This window comes from Ranitomeya imitator, chromosome 4 (genome assembly GCF_032444005.1).
Source record: "Ranitomeya imitator isolate aRanImi1 chromosome 4, aRanImi1.pri, whole genome shotgun sequence".
Lineage (NCBI taxonomy): Eukaryota > Metazoa > Chordata > Amphibia > Anura > Dendrobatidae > Ranitomeya > Ranitomeya imitator.
The window spans coordinates 288040625-288064474 of record NC_091285.1 but is presented as its reverse complement, the minus strand read 5'-3'; the positions used below and the strand labels follow the sequence as shown (position 1 = coordinate 288064474).

The 23850-nt window shown below is 41.0% G+C and overlaps 1 protein-coding gene across 1 annotated transcript in view; it reads left to right on the top strand.

Moving 5' to 3' along the window:
* NELL2 (neural EGFL like 2) overlaps positions 1 to 23850 on the top strand; it is a 587110-nt gene that overhangs the window by 545151 nt on the left and 18109 nt on the right. Inside the window, exons 17-19 of the mRNA XM_069764734.1 lie at positions 7867 to 8060; positions 8167 to 8343; positions 12795 to 13019. Coding sequence (XP_069620835.1) covers positions 7867 to 8060; positions 8167 to 8343; positions 12795 to 13019 — 596 coding nt within the window. The remainder of the gene's footprint in view (positions 1 to 7866; positions 8061 to 8166; positions 8344 to 12794; positions 13020 to 23850) is intronic.

Sequence of the window (23850 nt, the reverse complement as noted above, 5' to 3'; positions counted from 1 at the left end):
TACACTGGGGATTTGATGCAATTCCGTGTGTCCAAAAACTCTGCGGATCCACATAAAAATCCACAATGTGTGCACATAGCCTAAGACTAGTCCAAATTATCACATTTCATATGAGGAGAATAATCAGCAATGATTATTGATGTCTCAAGTGTTAAATGACAATGTTCCTTTCACTAATATTCACACAAACTTTCCAAATTGTAATCCATGTTAACAGCATGCAAACTCGGCATGCGCTGTAAGTTGCAGTTTGTAGTATGCTCTGCTGATAAAACTTATTCTGTTTCCAGCCAAGCTCATCACTGGCATAATGAAAAGTTATACAGTTTTCTAGTATACTTTCTCTTCTTCTAGTCTTTGATTGGAAAACTACATTGTTTTTCCAGGATCACGTGATGATTTGCATAGGTGCGTGGCTGACTACAATTCAGTTAGTAGACCTGTGTCTTCAGCCCCCAATACACATTAGACTAACGTTGCGCGAACCTGCTGATATCTCCGTGTTCGGCTGACAGTCTCATGTGTATGGAGGTCCTGGACAATTGTTTTTCTTGAGAGACCAATTTCGGATTGCAGATCCTTTTGTTCTACTGGAGATAAGTCATCGCCAGACAGTCAGCCCTCTCATAGAGGACACAGAATGTTTCGTCTTTTGAGTGATAGCCATCTAATGTATATGGTGGGCTTAATAAAAATAATTTTAAAGGGCTATGCATTGCTGTTCACTAGTCTGTCCTCCTCATTCTGTGAAGTGCGATTATTTTGCCTCTTCAAGCGTAGCTGTAGTACCACACAATAATGATTAATCTAACCAAAGTCATGACCAAAGTAGATATCTTTACTGAAAATATATGATGAGCCAAGTGTCAGAGATTGCATGCATTAAAGCTTCGTATTGATCTCCTGATCTAGTAGCTGGACTGAAAATTCAATTTTCTCTATATGGCTTTTAGCCTACTCAAGCAATCCATAGGAAATCTAATTCTAAAATGTAAATAAAAGCCTCTGCATTTGATATATGTATGCCTCAGTCATTCTTTATGGAGGTTCAGAGCTCTATTTTATGACTGCCATGTGACCTTCTGATCATTTACCTCTGGTGTACATCCTGAATATTCTGACTTATCTAATCAGTTGATGCATTTTATGTGCGTCTTTATTTACGTCTTTATTTACTTTGCACTATAAACCTTCAATGAAATATATGTACTCATTTTCCCTTATGTAAATGTAGCCGCAATCATTTTTATTGATTGAGCCCTTGCTTTATAGTTCTCCTTTCCTTTAGCTTTTCCTGTCTGTATAATAAGGTATGGCACAAATGGCAATCATTTAGATTAAATGTTGATCCATAATTACATTACTCAGAGAATTAAGCCATCTTGGACGTTTGTGAACATCTAACTTTCCTTCTTTGGGTTCTCCAAATTAAATATGGGCAAATCTAGGATCATTCATATTGTCATTAGAAATCAATTATTCTTAGCTGTGACATTCTGTTTCTCCTTGGAAAATTGCATATTTTGAGCTCAGTTGTCCAAATTGTATAATAACGTGAACACATGGAGCCTTGTAAAGCTAGAACTTAAAGTTAAATTCAAAACCCAAGTTAGTACCAACCCACCGCAGATCAACTCACCTTGTGAATGCCCAATGAAGGTTTTATCAAAATATTGATAAATAAATAATAGGATAATACAAATGCAGTAACGCCATTAGGCTCACAGTTGTTTTGCAGTTAAGTAAGGGAGTGAGGAGAAGATTTCAGAGGTGGGCGGTTTACGTTTTGAAGAAGGATGTGAAAGAGCGGTACAGGATAATAAGGAACGTGGCAAGCTCTGCCTTCTCTGTAATTATTGTTTTGTACTAGTTCTTCTTTATTTTAAGCATTGGAACTAATTACTATAATAAATATAATAAAAAAAAGTTATAAATAAGAACAAAAGATAAAAGTATTTATATACTGCAAGGTAGCATTTTCATTAAGGGCCAAAGTAGAGGCTTTGAAATGTGTTGCACTATATATATACTTTTATTACTTTTTTCATACTATTTGTTGTTTCATCCAGTTGTTTATTTTTGTGTAATATGTTAATAAAGCATTCACTGATTATACACTATGTATGATGTAAAATCCATGAGTAATGCACATATTCAGCTCACGTAAAGCAAAAGCTGGTTTTGCAAGAGTACTCTTTTGTGCTTTGGGTAATATTATTATTATTATACATTTTTATAGCGCGAAATGAGAAATGACCATTAATACTAAGTGTTATGGCCACAATGTTCCAATAAATGATGGACATCTGTTCTGACAGTATGGCTGTCAGCTTACTTTCTTCTTCTGTGTGCTCACCCTGAAGGAAAAAGCACCTATATCTTCCTGAGCTGCAGTAATTGATGATGTCTGGATCTCTTGATAAAGTGTTTGCATGTTATTTAAAGAGACATAGGCAAAAGAATATAAAAAATATATATTTTATTCAAAAATTATTAAAATGATGTAAAACAAGGGGAAATTCTCAAAAAAAGTTAGCTGGGGTGGAGGCGTGCTCTAGGAGGGTCGAGCTACATTGCGGTGGGTATAATTCCTGTCTTGCCATACACTGTCACTTTGTTACATGTGTGATTGTTTCACTCTGCTACGTGTGTGATTGTTACTATATTATAGTGGTGGCTTTGTAGACATGGTCTATTATTAGTCCCACCATCTCTTGCCATGCAGTGTCCATTTTTGGGACTTTCCTATGTTTAGGGACCTGGTGCCAGTGGTTGAGGATATTTATCCCCCCATAATTCGGGTTACTTATATCAGTGGTTTCCGGGTGGTGTATCCCTAGTATTAATCTGCATGTGTATATATATTGACCCCCTAGTCCCATGCCTCTTGTCAATGTTGTTATGTAGCATGACTTTACCTCTATGCTATTCATCGCCTTTAGCTACCCGATGTCAAATTTTTATACATTTTTTGATGAATAAAGTATTGTGATTTTATATTATTTTTTTCGACTGGGTATCATCTGTTTTTCATGATATATGTTACATATGATGATGGGTCGTATGGTGGTCGTATTCATGGTGAATCATTATTGATTGCTATACATGTACCATGCATAGAAATACTATAAGTGGTTACATAGTAACTATAAAAGGTAGATAAAACACAGACAATATTTCCAATTATAATCCTTTGTAAGGTAATAAATCGCATTTAGACTGTGTTTGCATAAAAAAGTAAAGTGCATAATGCTAGTACATTGCAAAGTAAGTACATAAATGAAATCATAAAGTGCATAAGTGCATTGGAGCAATATAAATAAAGAACTGTGTAACTTACAACTGTGTCCATGTTTCACCTGCTGGCTTCCTCAATTGGGGGTATGTGTGTTGTGGGTGCAACACGTGCCCCGACGCTACCTACAGCTGTCACCTGAATATTTAAGGGCACGCGTTGCGCACACAACACACATGCCCCCAATTGAAGAAGCCAGCAGGCGAAACGGTGCTGTCGGGGTGTAGCTGAGGTGTGCCCAAGGCCAGAAGAGACACGGATGTAAGTCACACAGTTCTTTATTTATATGGCAGATGTTTTGCTCCAATGTACTTATTCACTTTATGATTTCATTCATTTACTTACTTAGCATCAGGAGCATGGTTGTTTTTCCGTAGGTGACTATGTTTTGCAATATACTAGCATTATGCACTTTACTTTTTTATGCAAACACAGACTGAATGCGGTTTATTACCTTACAAAGGCTTAAAATTGGAAATATTGTCTGTGTTTAATCTACCTTTTATAGTTACTGTTCCTAGCTCTTGTTCACTTCCAGCTAAATTTTCTGAAAATGTTTTGAGAATTTCCCTTTGTTTTACACCATTTTATTTTAATAATTTTTGAATAATATATATATATATTGTTAAAATATGCAATACAATTTAGGTACATTTTTATTTATTTTTCAATTTTTTAAATGACCAATAATGTCACTTCCAAAGGGACAAATACCACCGTACCATGACCAGACACCATATTACCACCACAGTGACCCAACAATATCACATACAAGGGACAAATACAACCGTACCATGTCCAGACCACATATTACCACCACATGGTGACCAATAATACCACAAACAAGGAATACCAACACAACATGACCAGACCACATATTACCACCACATAGTGACTTATAATACCACATATAAGTAACAAATACTGCCACACCATGTCCAGATCACGTATTACCACCACAGTGACCGACTAATATCACATACAAGGGACAAACACCATCGCACCATATCAAGATCACATATTACCACCACATGTGACCAATAATACCACATACAGGGAAAAAATACCGCCACACCATGACCAGTCCACATATTACCACCAAAGTTACCGAATAATAGCACATACAAGAGACAAATACTGCAACACCATGAACGGACCACATATTACCACCACATAGTGACTGAATACTACAATACTGATCATTAATAAATAAAAAACCAATACTATCACCAAAAGTGCCACTATGCACAGGAGATCTGTACTTAGTATGCAGTGTCTGTGTACAGGTAATACAGTGCTCACTGGTGATATTATACACAGGGGCTCTTTATACAGTATCAGTGTACAGGTAATACAGTGATCACCAGTGACAATATACACAGGAGCTCTGTATATAGTGTAAGTGTAAATGTAAAACACTGATCACTGGTGACATTGTACACAGGACCTCTGTATATAGTGCCAGTGTACAGGTAATACAGTGATCACTGGTGATATTGTACACAGGAACTCTGTATATAAGGTAGTGTATAGTGTCAGTGTACAGGTAACACACTGACTCACCAGTGACATCTCTAGGTGAAGTCCTTCAGCTTTGGTTTTCATCCTCAACCAACACAGACTGCCATCACTTCATCCAGCCAGGACTTGTCTCTGCAGGAAATAACACAGTTATCTAGAGCTCCGCTTGCAGAACACATTACTTAATTTTTTCCCAACTTCTACACTGCACCAGATGAAGAAAAAAGGGCGACATAGTATCACTCTGCACAGTAACAGGACTGCCCCCTCATTTAAAACAGTATCCTCAAAAAATAAAATAAATACATCACTGCGGTAATAATATCCCTTAGTCTGGGTTCACATTGCATTAAACAGCAGCCCGTTCAACACATAAGTGAACGGGCTTCTGTAACGCAAGTGCCGACTTGTCACATCGCTAGCGCAGGTAGAGCATCTGCTAGCTTAATCTGCGCTAGCAGTGACAGACCCGGAAACACTGCAGCCTGCGTCTCGGGGTCCGTCACTCAATGACGGCACATTGCTAGCGCACACCCATTGTGGGCGTGCGCTATCAATGCATCCAACATTGAATCCAATGGCAGCGTTACCAGACTGTTACACCGCGTTATGCCACGGTGTAACGTAGTCCGTTTAACGGATACCATTAACGCTATGTGATCCCAGCCTTAATTAGCCCCTATGGTAATAATATCCCCCATCCTGACCCCATGTATCTCATTCCTGGCTCCAGCCTTATGTTCTCCCATTCTGCCCTCATTAGGATCCATTCTGCCCCCATATGATTGCCCAATCTGTCTCATAATCCTGCCCCACCTGTCCCATCCTACCACCCCATCTGTCTCCATCCTGCCCCATGATCCTGCACCATGTGTCTCCATCCTGCACCATGATCCTGCCCCATCTGTCTCCATCCTGCTCCTATTTCTCCCATGCCCCCGTGTCTCACATTCTGCCCCCTGTGTCTCCATTCTTCCCCTTGTGTCGCCATCCTGCCCCTTGTGTTGTTTCCATTCCTGCCCCCTGTATTGTTTCCATTCCTGCCCCCTGTATTGTTTCCATGCCTGCCTCCTGTGTTTATTCCATTCCTGCCCCGTGTTGTTTCCATTCTTGCCCCCTGTGTTGTTTCCATTCCTGCCCCCTGTGTTGTTTCCATTCCTGCCCCCTGTGTTGTTTCCATTTCTGCCCCATGTTTCAATTACTGCCCCCTGTGTTGTTTCCATTCTTGCCCCCTGTGTTGTTTCCATTCCTGCCCCGTGTTGTTTCCATTCCTTCCCTGTGTTGTTTCCATTCTTGCCCCCTGTGTTGTTTCCATTCCTGCCCCGTGTTGTTTCCATTCCTTCCCTGTGTTGTTTCCATTCCTGCCCCCTGTGTTGTTTCCATTCCTACCCCCCGTATCTCCATTCTGCCCCAGACTTGCCGCATTCAATAAAAATAAAAAAACACCTTTCTCCTTACCTGGCCACGGTCCAGCGCCGATGTCCATCCCTGGCATTTCAGCGCGAACTCGCCGGCAAATAACAATGATGTCATACGTTGGTGACATGCGCGCTGATGTCAGCTGCCAGCCTCTGATTGGCTTGCGGCTTTAACTGCTGCTTTGCGGGCACACACGCACACAAACACTCAGGAAAACTCACATGCACACACACCCCCACCAATACTCAGGAAAACACACACTCAGGAAACACACACACATACATACACACACCCTCACACTTAGGAAAATACACACACTCAGGAAAACACACACACACATTCAGGAAAACACACATACTCTGACCTGCCATGTTTAATTTGTTAAATGCCCCCCTTCCCGCTGCCACTTAGCACATCAAGCGTTGAGATGAGCAGCTGGAGAGGTTACCTGGTGTGTGCTGGACAGTGGGCACAGAGGGCAGCCTTCCTCTCATCTTGTCTATGTCCTGCCGTCCTGTGCTGCTGCTCTAGTCTGCACGCTGTAACTCCTACCCCTCCAGGCCTGGCTGAGCAGACATCAGAGACAGATCTGCACACAGAGGAGGAGGCTGCGTGCGATCACTATCTATGTTATGCAGTCTCCTCCTCTTCTTGTGTGCCAGGACTAGGAGCTGCCCCCTCTCACTGCAGCGTGCACATTACTGAAGCCGGCCATAGCTCCAGCCACAGGTGCACGCTGCGTGTCCTGCCCTCCTGTTCCTGCTCATCACAGGTCCTCCAGCGGCCCTGTGCAATGGCTTAGGCACCAGCCCGGGGGGCAAATGCATTCCTGCCACCCGGCCCAGTCTGCCCCTGTTAGCTTGCCTTCTTCCCATAGGACATTTTAGTTGTCATCTCTTCACCAGTGACATGCAGACACACAGCTATCCACAAATTCAGTAGACCAGGCCACCTTCTTCTCTTGTTCTATGTTTCTATTCTGATCTTTATCTTTACAGACCCATAGTAGACACTTTCCATGGTGATCAGGGCTCTGCAAAGGCTCCCTCACAGGATCTGTCATAGCCAACATTTTTTGCTATAGTAATGCAGCAATTAGCCCTGGACACACATGAAATCTGTCACTAGTTCATCATTGATCATATATGGATCGCTTTTGGTAGGTAATAGCCACTGCATACTCAGAATACTGGATCTGACATTTTTAATATGGTCTGATCCAGTTGTTACAATTAGGCAACCATGAGCCTGTTGCCCAATTTCTTAATCCACAGCATTAACCATTAATTAAACATTAATCGAAAACATTAACTCCAAGAACTGGCAGTTTATTTGTTGCCTTGTATATGCCACCTTTTCAAACAGTGCAATTATAATAACATAATCGGTAGGATTCACTTCACCAGATTTTAATGTTTTGGCTGATTGGTGAATATATTTCAGGTAACAAGAACAACGATCTAACATCCTAACATTAAAAAATATTAATTAATTAAAAAAGCAATACTTTAGAATCCTGAAGAAAAAACAATTTGGTTAGCATTGAAATGCTTGATCATTGTACACGTTCTTGATGAGAAAAACAATGAACTCCAGGCTAGAAGAAGTGACTGTGTTGTGTTTTGTTATAGACATTGATGAATGTGCTACAGGAAGACACAGCTGCAGTAATGACACTGTTTGCTTCAATTTGGATGGTGGATATGATTGTCGATGTCCACATGGTAAAAACTGTTCTGGTGACTGCATACATGAGGGAAAAATCAAGCATAATGGACAAATCTGGGTGTTGGAAAATGATCGATGCTCAGTATGTTCATGCCAGGTTAGTTAAACTGATGTCTCCAGTATTTCAATGTTTTCTATTTCCTACTTTTTAAGAACTCTTGCATAATTAGTATAATTAAATTACTTTTTATGCATTGCCACAGGTGGGGCTGGTAATGTGTCGTCGTATGGTCTGTGATTGTGAAAACCCAACGGTTGACTTGTTTTGCTGTCCTGAATGTGATCCGCGACTCAGCAGTCAGTGTCTGCATCAAAGTGGAGACATTACATATAAAAGTGGAGACACCTGGGTACAAAACTGTCAGCAATGCAGATGTTTGGTAAGTGCAGAAAAAAAATGCTAGTTTCTATGACATTACATCATTCAATTCAGTAGCAAACATACTGAAATAGTGAATAGAGAATACTGCTATATCTAAACTGCACATAGGTTCTACTAGAAATTAATCTCAGAGGAGGACAGAGTAGTTGACAGACTTTAGTTTTCTTCTAATTTTCCTGAAGTCCAATATCTTTTCAGCTGTTTTTTTTTTTGCTCATGGTCTCTTATTAAAATGTTTCCCAAGTTAAGGCTTCATGCTTCTCCGAACATAACTGGAATTCTTGTCGCTTTCCTCAGTCATAATAATCTTTGCTGCCTCATTTTTGCAATAAAAAGTAAATAAAGTCTAAAATCCATTGAATGTCTCATTTAAAACACAGAGTCTCAAAGTTTTTGTTTTTCCATTTTCTGCACCGTGTAACTTCATGGCATCTTAGGTAGAGCTTTAGGACTTTATAAAAACTTGGAGGTTGAGCCAAAGCGTTGAACTCTACATATCTTAGATTTGTCCCTTTTTAGTCATGACCATCCTATGTAAATATATAATTTTGGGCGCAAACTGTTGAGGAAAAGAAAATCCTGTTATATCATGTCTCCAAAGTATTAGACAACCTAATTGATACCATCTTGGATTCAATTTTGATTTTCCAAATGGGAAGGCAAGTGTGTGACACATCATCTTGGTTGAAATTTCACAGGAAACACATTTGTGTGCTTTATGTTTTCGTACCTTTATTTGTTTTCATGGTAAAACAGTGATTTTTCTTTTGGACAGGTCAGTAGGTCAATGACTTCATCACAAGGAGAATTTGTTCTGATGAACAAACCACAAATATTATTGCAGATAATTTTAACCAACACCAACCAAATAGGCCTCCCATTATCCATAGTGCAGTTCCAAATTTTTGTCAAACTCCTAGAAGCAAGTTCAATCACCAATAACACAAAAGCTGGACAACTAAAAAAAACGCTATAAATGTAGCAACTACTACCACTGCACTAGCCTCACTCAGCAAGGTGTCACCACGTAAGGCCCACAATCAGGAATAGTTGCATATTTTCTGTGCTTCCAAAAAGCTGCACAGTTGATGGGATTTATAGAAATCAATTTTCTTCTTTTACACACTACGTGAACTCACCTGCAATGCGGGTTTCCGAGCAGCAACATGTAAGATTCTGTAGCGGAGATGCTTAGTCTCCTGTGCGTATTCTCTCCAATAGACTGTCATTAGATGCCGTAAATTCATATAGTTCCAAAAAACAAGTGCATAACATATAACACAGCATTTTGGATTTATTGAAAATACGCTGCATCCAAAACACTACTATTCCTGATCGTGGGCACGTAGCCTAATACTCATATTTTACATCTGCAATATGGGGTTAGTCATCCCTGAATTTAGCAAATTTTTTTGTTTACCCACATGTGGTATTTTTGCACATTTCTGATGCTGCAAACACCTTACCAAGCATGACTCAGACTGTCGGCTAGAATTTTGAGAAAGGGTGAAACACCAACTTCAGATAAACCTCATCAGCTGCTGATCAGTGATGGCAGGAAGTTTAGAAACTGTGTTGTGGGTAATGAGAAGCTTTTTTTGGGTGCCGTTGACTGAAATGATCTGCAATAACAAGTGTGCTTACTTCACCAGATATCAAAACAATCTCAAAACATCTTGTTCCCTTTAACACCAGTCTTCATATATCAGGAAAAAAAGTAAATTCATTGGTTTAACACAATAATGTATAAAATTGTTACCAAGAAAAGCTACTTTTTTCTGGGGACAATTTCTAAAAAATTAGTTATTCATTTTGCGCCATCGTATTCCGCAGCGCTTTACAGACAGTATTGGCACTGCCCCCATTGGGGCTCACAGTCAAAATATCCTATCTTTATGTCTTTTTGGAGAGTGTGAGAGAAAAGTGGTGTACCAGGAGGAAACCTATTCAAACATGGTGAGAACACACAAACTCCTTACTGATGGTGTCCTTGGTGGAATTTGAACCTGGGCCTCTGAGTCACCCGCCAGTGCCATGGGGTGCCCGGTACCAGATCAGTGTTCACAGGGGGATGTCACGGTGGTGACCCGGTCTGTGTCCCTGGGCGCCCATGTAAAAGGGGAAAGTCTTTGAAGGGATTTAATGTTCGTGACGCCACCTATGGTATTCGGTCAGCGGCGACCGACGCTGCTTTAAGGGGTCCTCTGCGGTGATGTTATGGAAGGTAGATGATATAACTTCCCACAGGTGAAGTGTGTCCCCAGGGCTCCGGGTGTGTAGATGGAAGATGGTGAATGGCGCAGTAAAGAATGAGGACACAGGTTTGCAGTCTCTTTACCTGGTTTACTGAAGACTTCAGGCACCCACTGTCCAGGGTACCAGATCACAGGGCAGGCAGGGTCTGGCCGGCTTGGAAGCGAATCCAGAGTACCCTTTACCAGGTGGAGTTAAAAGCCTTCCTCTAACGCAGTGGTGTTGTAGTCACTTACTGCCTATGGCTTCACAAAAGGTCATCATAGTTCTTCTCTCTGTCCCCCATATAGGATAGGACATAACCTGTATGACTGGTGACTTGAGCCATTTTACAGGGACTCTAGCATGCCCCGGGCTCTATAGGTGTCACCGTGCCTCCTGGTTATTAAGGCGAACAGGTAACTTGCAGTTCAGCTGTCCTTCCGGTCTCTGATGTAAGTCGTAGAGTCCTTAAAACTTCGATGATCCGGCTACCAGTTATCTGCGCCTCAGAGGAGGCAGCCTGTTGTGAATTCTGTTGTCGGGCTCCCTCCTGTGGTCATGAATGGTACTTCGGCTGGTTCTGTCCATGGACTTTCTCTGGTGGCTGTGGGTGTTTCTGAGTTTCCTTTCCACAGGTGACGAGGTTAATTCGTTAGCTCGCTGCTCTATTTAACTCCACTTAGATCTTTGCTCCATGCCACCTGTCAATGTTCCAGTATTGGTCTAGTTCACTCCTGGATCGTTCTTGTGACCTGTCTTCCCAGCAGAAGCTAAGTGACTGCTTCTTTTTCTCTGGTTTGCTATTTTTCTGTCCAGCTTGATATTTTGATTGTTGTCTTGCTTGCTGGAAGCTCTGGGACGCAGAGGGAGCGCCTCCGCACCGTGAGTCGGTGCGGAGGGTCTTTTTGCGCCTTCTGCGTGGTCTTTTTGTAGGTTTTTGTGCTGACCGCAAAGCTACCTTTCCTATCCTCAGTCTGTTCAGTAAGTCGGGCCTCACTTTGCTTAATCTATTTAATCTCTGTGTTTGTATTTTCATCTTTACTCACGGTCATTATATGTGGGGGGCTGCCTTTTCCTTTGGGGAATTTCTCTGAGGCAAGGTAGGCTTTATTTTTCTATCTTCAGGGCTAGCTAGTTCCTTAGGCTGTGCCGAGTTGCATAGGGAGCGTTAGGAGCAATCCACGGCTATTTCTAGTGTGGTTGATAGGATTAGGGATTGCGGTCAGCAGAGTTCCCACGTCCCAGAGCTCGTCCTATATTATCGGTAACTATCAGGTCATTCCGTGTGCTCTTAACCATCAGGTCCATTATTGTCCTGACCACCAGGTCATAACAGCAGCCTGCTCATAGCTTGTCTCCCCCGATGTTACTCTCCTGTGCTTCGTTCTCCTGCACGCTCACTGAACAATGTTCGACTTTCTGTATGTCTCTTTCCAGGAGCTGTAGTGCTTCGGACTACATGGCCCCTTCAGACCTTCTGACCCTCTAGGTCGGTCTGCTCTCTTCTCTGTCTCTCACAGTCTGAACTGAACTCTCTTTCCCTCCAAACCACAATATATATATAGGGGAGCTTCCTAGTAAATAGGATCAACAGCTCCCCCTTCTGACCTGGAGTGTGAACATGTTGTATGCATTGTGGTTACCTGATAAAAGATATCCTTCATCGCTTCCAAACATAACATCACTCTCCCATGAGGAAAGCAATGCTACTGTGATGACCAGGACCCTAGGGCGCCACACTTGCAAAACCACAATGCTAATCACTGAGCCAACCTGCTGCCACTAGTTTGATGTGTCACACTCCTACCTCACTTAAATAACTAAATTTGAATCTCAGATGGCAGCATTCAAGATGACCATGCTGGTGTCATGGCCTAACAGGTTTCTCCTTACCCAAAATATTGTGTATAAAATTTGATCACTGTTTCCAAACAATTTTCATTTTATATGAGTGTTTACTTATTTTTGAGACACCCTGTATTTTTAATGTAGAAATAAACTCCTATTTAACATACAGTTTGCAGTATGTACTGTATTGCATGTTGTATTTTTACTGTCTGCACTGTATTGCATCTTGTATATGTATTGTATATACTATATTGTATCTTTTACAAAATTTTTTGGTGGATGAATATTACAGACACAATAATATTCAGTTTATGACCCTGTACTTAAACAGGTTTGTTTCTTTGTTTGTTTTTTTCATTTTTGCAGCAAGGAGAGGTAGATTGCTGGCCTTTGCCATGCCCAGAAGTTGACTGTGAATTTAGCGTGGTTCCAGAGAGTGAGTGTTGCCCACGCTGCATCAATGACCCCTGCCAAGCTGACATAATACGCAACGACATCACAAAGACATGTGTTGACGAAACAAATGTAGTTCGTTTTACAGGCTCTTCTTGGATTAAGCATGGCACAGAATGCACCCTTTGTCAATGCAAGGTAAGTAAAATTATGGACTTACCATGTATTCATATATGTTTCCCAGTAAAAGGAAAAGCATCTAGTATGACAAAAAAAATTGCACAGTAAGGTAAATGTGCTCAAAACCAACCATAAAAGCTGATGTAACACATATTGTATACTGTTTACACCAAATTCACTACAATGTTTGTAATAACCCTTTGTTAGATATGCAGTCTTGACCATTAACTTGTGAGAATTCTATGTATTTATATATGTACCTAAGTGTTCATAATTTTGTTTGTTTTATGCAGATCCATCTAAACCTATATTGCGTACCCCCAACAAAATTTTAATCTTCTTAGAATATATTTGTATTAAATATAATTTAAGAAATTATAATTAGAAGTTATAATTCTGCCATGGGACAAAACATTATAATCGTTACAGTTTAATTTCATTTAATAAAAGGATACAGGAACAGGAAAGCAAAATTAAATATCTGAGCACCTCAGAGCAAATAATGGGGCAAATGGACAATAGTTATTAACTGGAGAAGAAGTAAGGTAATAAAGAAAGTAAAAGTAGGGAGTTGAAGGGAAAAGTAAATGAGAAAAGTAAAAAGAAACAGGGAAATTGAACATGTAAAGGTGGTGAAGAAGAAATACTCCCCAGTGCAAATTGTTAACATTATGCTATCATGGCAAGAAACTTAAACATTTTCCTTGTAAAGTGCTTAAAGTAGTAAAAATATAACAGCAAGAGAGCAGCCAAGTCTACAAGAACAAACAAAAGGGTTAACGGAGAAGTTTGTACCAAAGAAGGTTTGTATAGTCCACTACAGTGAGAGTTGCTGTGACCCCTAGTTCGTGGTCTCCACAGTTCTAATGTTCTGCTTTAGGTTTTAAAGTCTCACTTCTTCAGGTGTTTTGTTCCCTTGTATTACTACGAATATTCTAGAGGTTACAACTTCCTCCTTCCTGCACAAGTACTGAACTAAAGTAATAGCACCATAGGGAGCAATGTTTTATATCACAAGTGTATTAGATGAGCTTTAAATCTACTAGGGAGTCGGTTCTCCGTGATGACATAACATGAATCAGAATGAAAAACGCTCTAACTTATTACTAGTAATGATCAAATCTGCCAACAATCAAATTCACCAAACTGTGCAGATGTTACAGGGAAATTCACAGTGAAGGAATTCTCTGCTAATTGAATGTTCTTTTTTATATTCTGGGATCTCTCCAAACATAAACATACAATGTAAAAAATACTTCACTGCTGACCTGTACCGCTCTTGCCACAGACCACCATCCTCTAAGCCTTTTCCCCTTTCCAATTCGAATGCATTCTTTTTAGCATCTTCACTCCAGGTCATGGCTTCTGACTTGACTGAGATGCAGGAAAGATATATATCTTGGTACCGTGTTAGCCAGTGGATAGAAAATATTTAGAACTGAGAGTCCTCAGTGATTGATACCTTTAAAAGGCTAACTGAAAAGATGGTAACAAATTGCAACCTTTCGAGACTACTCCGGTCCCTTCAGCAGGCCATACAGTCTCTGGAAACCAACAAAGAAATCATCATCAAATCTACTGACAAGGGTGGGGCAATAGTCATGATGAACACATCAGACTATATGAAGGAAGTAAACAGACGCCTTATGGACACACGCTGCTACAAAAAATTGGAGTCGGATCCTACACAGGACTATTACAAGGAACTAAACAAGTTGGTATCTTGTATCTACATGCTTCCCAAAATCCACCAATCTGGAAATCCAGGAAGACCAATTATTTCATGTGTGGGCACCTTTACTGAGCAGGTATCTGGATGGGTAGAGGGTATTCTTAAACCACTGGTAATGGATACTCGCAGCTTCATTCAGGACACAACTGACCTATTGAATAAACTGTCAGCAATAGGTCCTCTACCAGAAGGAGCCATCCTGGCCGCCATGGATGTGGAATCTTTGTACTCCAATATCCCACACCAGCATGGATTAAATGCCTGCAAATTCTTCCTGGAAAACACAGGGACTGATGGTGATTCTGTGGTGAAACTTATAAAATTCATCCTCACCCGCAATTACTTTGAATTTGACAACAAGATATACAGTATCTACAGGAGACTGGCACAGCAATGGGAAGTATGGCCCCTCAGTATGCAAATATTTTCATGGCCAAGCTTGAAAGTGAGTTTTTGTCTTCATGTCCCATCAGGCCTCTGGCGTACTACCGCTACTTTGATGATATTTTAATCATCTGGATGGAGTCTGAGCCACAGCTAAAGACGTTCCATGAACATTTTAATCAATTTCAACCTACCATCAATTTAACACTCAACTACTCCTGCACTGAAATTAACTTTTTGGACACCATCATTAAGCTGCAGAACAATGGAACAGGAACATCCCTGTATCAGAAACCTATCAACCGGCCAACATACCTTAAATGGGACAGTTTCCATCCAAAACACATAAAAAACTATATGGTCTACAGCCAAGCCATCAGATACAATCATATATATTCCAACCCCATGGATAGGGATGACCACCTTGGTCACCTCAGAAAGTCCTTTTTGAATCAGGGCTACCACCCAAGCACAATTCAAAACCAAATTACAAGAGCCACCAGAATATCAAGGAATCACCTGCTACATTCAAAGCTAAAGAAGAAAATAATCAGGTGCCTCTAGTAGTCACTTACAATCCAAATGTGGAGGTGCTGAGGGGAGCTGCACGGAAATTACAACCTTTGCTACAAAAAGATGCCCGCTTACAATCTGTTTTTCCAGACCCCCCACTACTGTGTTTTAGGCAGAAACTCCCTGTCCTCTCAAACAGCTGCAGGAACCTTTCCTTGCAACCACAAAAAATGTAAAACCTGTCCATTTATAATGACCATGGACAAGATAAAGATCCCCAATTCACATCAGGACTACAAGATACCAGGTGCTTTCAGCTGCATCACTTCTAATGTGGTGTACTTAATTATTTGTACTAAATGTCCAACTGGGGGTCTGTATGTGGGGGAGACAGGGCAGAAACGGAAAACAATGATGAACTCTCATCATCATACAATAAGAGAAAAAAGAATGGATCTACCTGTGGCAATACATTTTTGTCTCCCTGATCATAGCATTATGGACATGAAATTACTTGTATTAAAAGGTAACTTCAAATCTCAGAGAGACAGAAGAAATAAATAGGATGAAAATAAAAAATTTTACATATTGAAATATCTGCCCCACTCTCCCTCCCAAAATGTCTATTATGACCTTTATGGAGGGCAAAATGTGTAAAACAAATTAATGAATAAACAAAAAATAGCAGGTAAAAAATAGATTAAAAAAATAAATAAAAAAATGCCACTGTCAATCCAAATCGCTGTTACTAGTACAACTCTTATAAAAAAAAACATGTATGATAAATAAAAATATTGTTTTTAAGTGTATTTTTAATTGTATTTTAGTAGTTCTTTGTGGTTATAAGACTAGGAAAAACAATCATATATTTTCCTTATATCTGAAAGCAATATAAAGGAAAAGAATATTATAGTGACACAAAAATCAAGATCAAAAGTGGCCATTTTTTTCTAATTTAATTCCCCCTGATAACTTGAGTATTCTACTGTTCCAGAAATATGAGCCTTTTAGTTTAGCGCTAATGTCTATTAATTATACCAAAAAGGCATTTCTCACATTGTTAGGGCTAGCGGAACGCACCGAATAATAAGACAGATGGAGTAAGGTGCGTTCGCAGCCCAGGGTCCACCGTGCAGAGATGGAACCTGCTGCCAAGTAATGATGGACTATATGGCGGTAAAATATGAATACACACATGGGTTAACCTCACCCTGTGTGAAGGAAGCGAACCCTGTTGCATCACAGGACCGCGGTACCGCACCAAAAGCGCAAGCAAGGAGTCTTAGAACTCAATCCCAAGACACAGGATTTGAGTACATATAGACCTCATGCACTCGACACTGCTACTGAGGTGTCAGAGTGACTGAAATAATTACAATAAAGAAGCACGAAAGTGCATGCGGTGCTGCACTGGCTAACGCCTCTAACCACCCAGGCTTGGGTCAGGAAAGCGCTGTGAAAGCGAATGGCGCCGCACTGGCGGTCACAGCAATTAGAGGCTGTATTGTGTGTAACGTGCTGATGGTTATGTCGGGCGCTAGGTAGCAATCATCCACCTTCCGCGAGCAGTCATACAATAGGGAGGGGATTTTAAAGAACGACTTTCATCCATCGACATACATCCATCAACACACACACATTATCAAGACTATACTAGCGCATGGTCGTGCGGCCATGCGAGCCTTAAATAGTTGCAGCACGTTTAGGACCTTCAGAGAAGGACCAATGGAGTTGCTGCAGTAACTGAGCATGTAACCCCAGATCTCCACTGAGAGATCTTGCCCTGGGCATGCTCAGAGTGCAAAGCGGGACTTAGTGCTAGCACCTACAAGGACCTTCCAAGAAGGACCAATGACCTAGCTGCAGTATCAGATCATGTGACCCTCGATCTCCACTGAGAGATCTCACTCTGGGCATGCTCAGAACGCGAAAAGCAGGACTTAGACCCAAAAGCGTCTGCTCGCCGCTGCGCAGCACTGACTACAATGGCAGAAGCAAGAAATGCAGCAGTAACTCTATTAACAGAGTGAGACTGAGCAAGACACTGGGACCGACTTTTCTGCTGAGCAGACTCCACTGCGGCTGGAGAAGAATGGGAGACCGCAGCGGAGATGGCTCGAGATTTCCCCTGTGCAGAAGCGGGAACTCGACACCTAACACACATGGTCATAATACAGAGCAGCCTAAACATGAGCCACCGGAGAATCATGTGAGCAACAGCCTTTGGTAAAGACCGTAAAAGACCATTAAAGTAACTAAATAAAAGCCCCATATTGTAGAAATTGATACTTTTGACCTAGTGAATGGTCCCCTTTAAGTAGTATAAATAAATAAATAAATATTTTTCTACATGTTATTACATTTGCAATGATACCATATGTATGTTTTTTTTTAATAAAATATCATTTTTCTAATAAATCATGAGGAGGGAATTTTATGTTAAACTTTACTGCTCTATTAAGTGATAAGAGGCTGCAAATGTTTGATATCTGATGTAATGTTGTGGAATACTACATAATCCAAAACATTAATGCCAGTCAGAATTACATAGCCTGATATAAATTTTTAACTATGGCAGACCCAGGGTTCTTTATAATCTATGAAATCTGGCATCCATTGCTAAATTGTGTCTATGATATCTACTTTAAAGGGAACTTCCCATTAGGATACAAGACCCTTAACTTATGGCTTGTGGGCAAGGGCCTTTTAAAGTTTATTAAAGGGAGCCTGACATACAACCTATGGGCATCAAGTATCAGACAATGGCTGTACGATTTCAGCACTGTGTGTTTGACTTAAAAACTTTGTGGTATTTCAGAGTAGAACATACTTAAAAAGCCAACTGGTACTGAGCCACAGGGCAGACTAGTCAGATAGGCGGGATCTCCCACGGCTTCTCCACACCCACTTCCCTATAGTGACAAATGCCTTCCTAAGGAAAGACCTGTAATTCAAAGGGAGTGGACAGGGTGAAGCCACCGAGGATCCACCTGCCAGACTAGTCCTCCGTGTGGCTTGGTCCCTGTTGGCATTTAATATATGGGTTTTTTTTTAGGAAACGCCACAACATTTCAGAGTTAAACATACCTGGCAGAAATCAGAGTTCATGTAGCATATATCAGCCATCCCTTTGGATCCATATACTATTTGTAATGTTTTTTTGGAAATTATAGAGAAATCTAGCCTCCAAATTTTAATTGCAAACAGTGTATTTCTACCTCTTCTGCCTCTCTTCTATTTCCTGCTGGACTCTGGTAACTGATGGACAATCTAGCATTAATGATCTGCGCATGCACTTCCCCCTCTGATGAGATAACCCCAGGCATGTTTGCTGTGATGCACACAATTAGGATTTAAGGTGGTTTTCCACGACTAGGATAGGTCAACAATATCAGATCTGTGGGGGCCCCACACCCTGACTTCCACAAATGAGCTGTCACCTAACCCCAACTTTGGCTGGATATAAACAACAGAGTGCAACAGCAGCGGTTCAACACTGTTTAGCGGCAGCTGCCAGGTTCTGCGGATCAGCTCCTGTTCCACAAGAAATCAATTTAAATGTTTATTTTTACTAATATATGAATGGATCAGCAACATTTCAGAATAGCAAAAATGAACAACTTTGCAGAAAATTAAATAACAAAGATAGAAATGTATATTTGCTGACTACGGTAAATGACACTAAGAAACTTAATAACACAAGTACTCACCAAAACATTTCCCCTATCTACTGGAATACCGGTCTTTAAAGGGAACCTGTCATAAGATTCATGCTGCTCAATAACACGTTGCGATGTTTCAGAGGGAAACATACCATGGTTCGAGCATCATGAATCTTGTTAATAAACCACTCCTGATTACTACTGCAGGGCAGGGTGCTTGAGTCTTGCTCTACTTTATCGATATCATTCAGAAGACATATAATCCTCCCACTCGCACACGATGGACACCATCGTACTGTAAAGGGAAAGGTTTTTGCAGCACTTAAGATAATGTAAAAACCCTATGGCAGAGCGTTTATCGCACATTCTGGAAGTTACTGCTCTCTTCAGAATAGAATGACTCATTATTAAATTGCGAGGAAAGTGTTGTTTATGTAGTATGTACCTAACAAGTGCGGTGCACAGAAGCGAGTGCTTGTTTCTCCAGGCTGGGACCGTACAAATTGTCAATTTGAATACATCTTCTCCATGATATGTCTCTGGCTGACTGGTAGAATTTAGAGATGTCAGCCAGTTATGTCACACCATGGCTTTAGGAAATCTCCATGCACAGCTCTTTGGCTGAATAATATAATGGTTTTGATTGTGAAAATCAAGGTTGCAAGAGAAAAGTCTACAAAGAAGAATACAATCAAAGAGCCACAATTACTATCTTTATTGTTTGCTGCCCATTTAAATTACCAGTGTGGACAAATGTGAACCTAAATATCATTGTCAATAACTGAACCATTCCTAGATGGTAATGATGCACTGCAGAGGATCTATTTTATCTTTTGCCCAAATGAAATGACTAAGGAAGTAACAACACAGCTCAGAAATACATTAGCAGAAGGATACACAGCAGATACAACGATTTCATGGTGTTTACACATACAATGGCATGTAACAGGTTGGGCACTCCTGGTCAAAATTACTGTTATTGTGAACAGTTAAGCAAGTTCAAGATAAAATGATCTCTAAAATGCCTAAAATTAAAGATGACACATTTCATTTGCATTTTAGGGAAAAAAAAATATATATTGTCATTTTTTACCTTTTAAAAATTTCAAAATGGAAAATGGGCTACAGCAAAAGTTTGGGCAGCCTTGGAGATTTCTGTGCTCAGATAACTCTGACCAAGGTTTCAGACCAAAGTTTTGAGAAAGTTCAGCTATGAACTCCGATCATCTCATTAACGTTAGTGCTAGACACTGCATGACCATTCTCACGAAGGGGCAGCTTGGGGCTGATATTCTTAGTTTGGGAGGAGGCCAATATCCATGGCCTCTTCCTAGGCTATTAATATCAGCTCACAGCTGTCTGTCTAGACTTTGCTGGTTATTAAAAATAGGCGGGGACTCCACATTATTTTTTTGAGGGTCATCACTTGTTAATAACCAGTAAAGGCTAAGCCGACAGCTGTGAGCTGATATTAATAGCCTGGGAAGCTCCATGTTTATTAATTACTTCCTAGGCTATAAACATCATTCTTCGGCTTTCCCCCAGCTGGTAATGAAAAAATGTGGGCAATCCTACACAATTAAAAAAAAAATTAGAAGCATGTAAAACTACTAATAAAGTTGGACACTAAACTACTGTACATATGAAAAGAAAATATAAGGTCCCTAGTTTCGTGCTAAAGTCACCACTGCTATGGGCCTTTGAAATCCCCCTTTTTATAAATCTTTTCACATTATGTTAGGGCTCGCGGAACGCACCAAATCATAAGATACGTAGAATAAGGTGCGTTCGCAGCCCGGGGTCCACCATGCAGAGATGGAACCTGCTGCCAAGTAATGATGGACTATATGGCGGTACAATGTGACTACACACACGGGTTAACTTCACCCTGTGTGAAGGAAGCGAACCCTGTTAAGTCACAGGGCCGCGGTACCGCACACAAGAGCATAAGCAAGGAGTCTCCGAGCTCAGTCCTAAGACTTGGGATCTGAGTCTGTGTAGACTACTTGCGGTCGACACCGCAACTGGGGTGTCAGCGTAACCAAAATAATAACTAAAGAATGCATGAGAGTGCATGCAGTGCCGCACTGGCGGACGCCACTAACCACCCAGGCTTGGGTCGGGAAAGTTCTGTGAAAGCGCATGGCGCCGCACTGGCGGACACAGCAACTAGACACTGTATTGGTGTGTAACGTGCTGTTGGATAAGTCGGGCGCTAGACAGCAATCATACTCCTTCCGCGAACAGTCATCCAATAGGGAGGGTTTTTTAAAGAACGACTTTCACTCACAACACACACACGTTTACCAATGTACACTAGCGCATGGCCATGGACACACACAGAAATCCTCCTGTCCATCATAACTCACAGCAATTTCCAGGTCACATACGCCAGTGCTGGTGTATGGGGCACTCCTTCGCTGGTAGCACAGCTGGCTTATTGGTGCATGGAGGGAGGTGTCCATGGACTGCAGTGAGGCGGTGCTCTCCGAAGGCTCCTCTTCAATCTGGCCTCCAGTTCTGCCTCCAGGGCACAATCCTCTTCGGCCTACAGCAGCTCCGAGCTGGAGGTAGTTCACTTTTTTCTCAGACTAGTTTTGTAAGGTGAAGGGATGACAGGGAATACAATTTTTTGCCCTGAAAAATCATAATCAAAACATTGCAAACAAAAAACTGAAAAAGGTAGCCACTTATGGGTGAAGATCTAGGACTTGGGACAAAAACTGCAGCTGGTCATAATAGAGGAATGGCCTTTTTCCAAGGGCCACACCACCACTCTTGCTCCACTTTTGTCTGTCACAGTGGATCTAGTCCCAGCAACTCCTTTAACGTCTTGTCACTAATCCTACTAGAAAGAAAGGTGGAAGATATTAGATAACAGATTAGTGTAGGTAAAAGATGTTCTCTGAAATAACATGTATAATGTGTCTTCAAAAATCACTGCTAGTGTGGCGTTTAGTTTTCTTTGTGTTTTTTATTGTTTATGTTGGCTAGCTAAATTTGTTCTTTTATTGGGGCATTTTGGTGGGAAAAAAATTGGACACAATGTTTTTGATTAAATATTTTTTGTCTTTCACCTCACCTACAAAATTACACATATAATTATAATGTGCCATTTATATTTGCCATACTTACATCCTCTTGAACCTGTTGTGAGCGACCTTCAAAATTTGAATACAGTTGGCAGCAACTCTAGGTCCATTATGCATGCCAGCAACCCTCGTCCGCATAACCATCATCCTTGCTGTCCCACACTTCTTGCCTTTGATGCACAAGAACCAACATCATTTCCATATTGATGGTGGGAGCCATATTTATGGGTTCCGTGAGGTGTTTTTTTTTCACTTTATAGTATCCCTTGTGTCAAATGATAAGCTTCCTGGATTTTCCAAAAGAAATTTCCTTTTTTTTGTTACATAGATGCGTTTTATATGGAGGCAGTACGGATGGCATATGCATGGTCCCAGTGCTGTGTGATATTTTTCTCGCACCCACTGAATAAAATCCTTAAATTGAAATAAATGACACAGACTCCTTTTGTTTGAAGTAAAAGTAGAAAACAAATGTAGACTGACCTTACGAGTTGACCATTCCATTGAAGCCTTTGTCCATGTAAAAAAACAGAAAATAATAAACAAAAATATTCACCTTACGCCTTATCCACCAACACTCATGTCCCCTGTAAAAAGAAAAAAAAGTGCAGCTAATCCAGAGTGTCCCACAATGATTTGGAAAGCAGTCACATTAGTGACCGCTCTCCCCATCATCCATCTTATACAGACAGGAGCGATATGCTCCTGTCAGTGTCTAGCGCTAAGCTCCTGTGAGAAAGTTCACTGAAGTTCAAAGCTGAACCCCGGTGAACTACGGCACCGCTGCACGAGAAAGTAAGTTCACCAGGGTTAGACCCCAGTCCAGAGCCTCTCACATAGCCAAATTAGTTCTCATGCTTCGCACTGACGAGGGTCAACAGCCCGAAACACCGTGTCTGCGAATTGAGATACTGATTTGGCTTTTATCCTAAGTCATATTGCACGACTCGTTAAAGAGTTGATTGTGACTTGTAGGATCGCTACTTTCAACAGGTGGCGCTATAGAGTTAAGTCCTCTTTGTCTCAGAAGAGGCAATTTGCATATCAGGGTTCATCTGTGAAACTCTGGTGAAGTTTCTCACTGCAGTTCAGCAGTTCAGCGTTAGACAATGACAGAAGCAATTACTATAGTGTTAGTAGTGGATGGGCTTGATGTCACCTGACAATACAAAGGTGACATCAACCCCCAACCCTATTATTCCAATTTCCACCACCACAGGGCAAATGGGAAGAGTGAGGCTAAGCACCAGATTTGGCGTATCTTATTGATGCGCCATTTCTGGGGTGATGAGGGCTGATGTTCTTAGCCTGGGAGGAGAGACAATTTCCCATCCCCTTCCTTGGCTATTAATATCAACCCACAGTTGTCTGTTTAGCCTTTAGCCTTTGCTGCTTTCAAATTATGGGGACCCAACATAATTTTTTTCTGTGGTCCTACCAACAACTGTGAGCTGATATTAATAGCC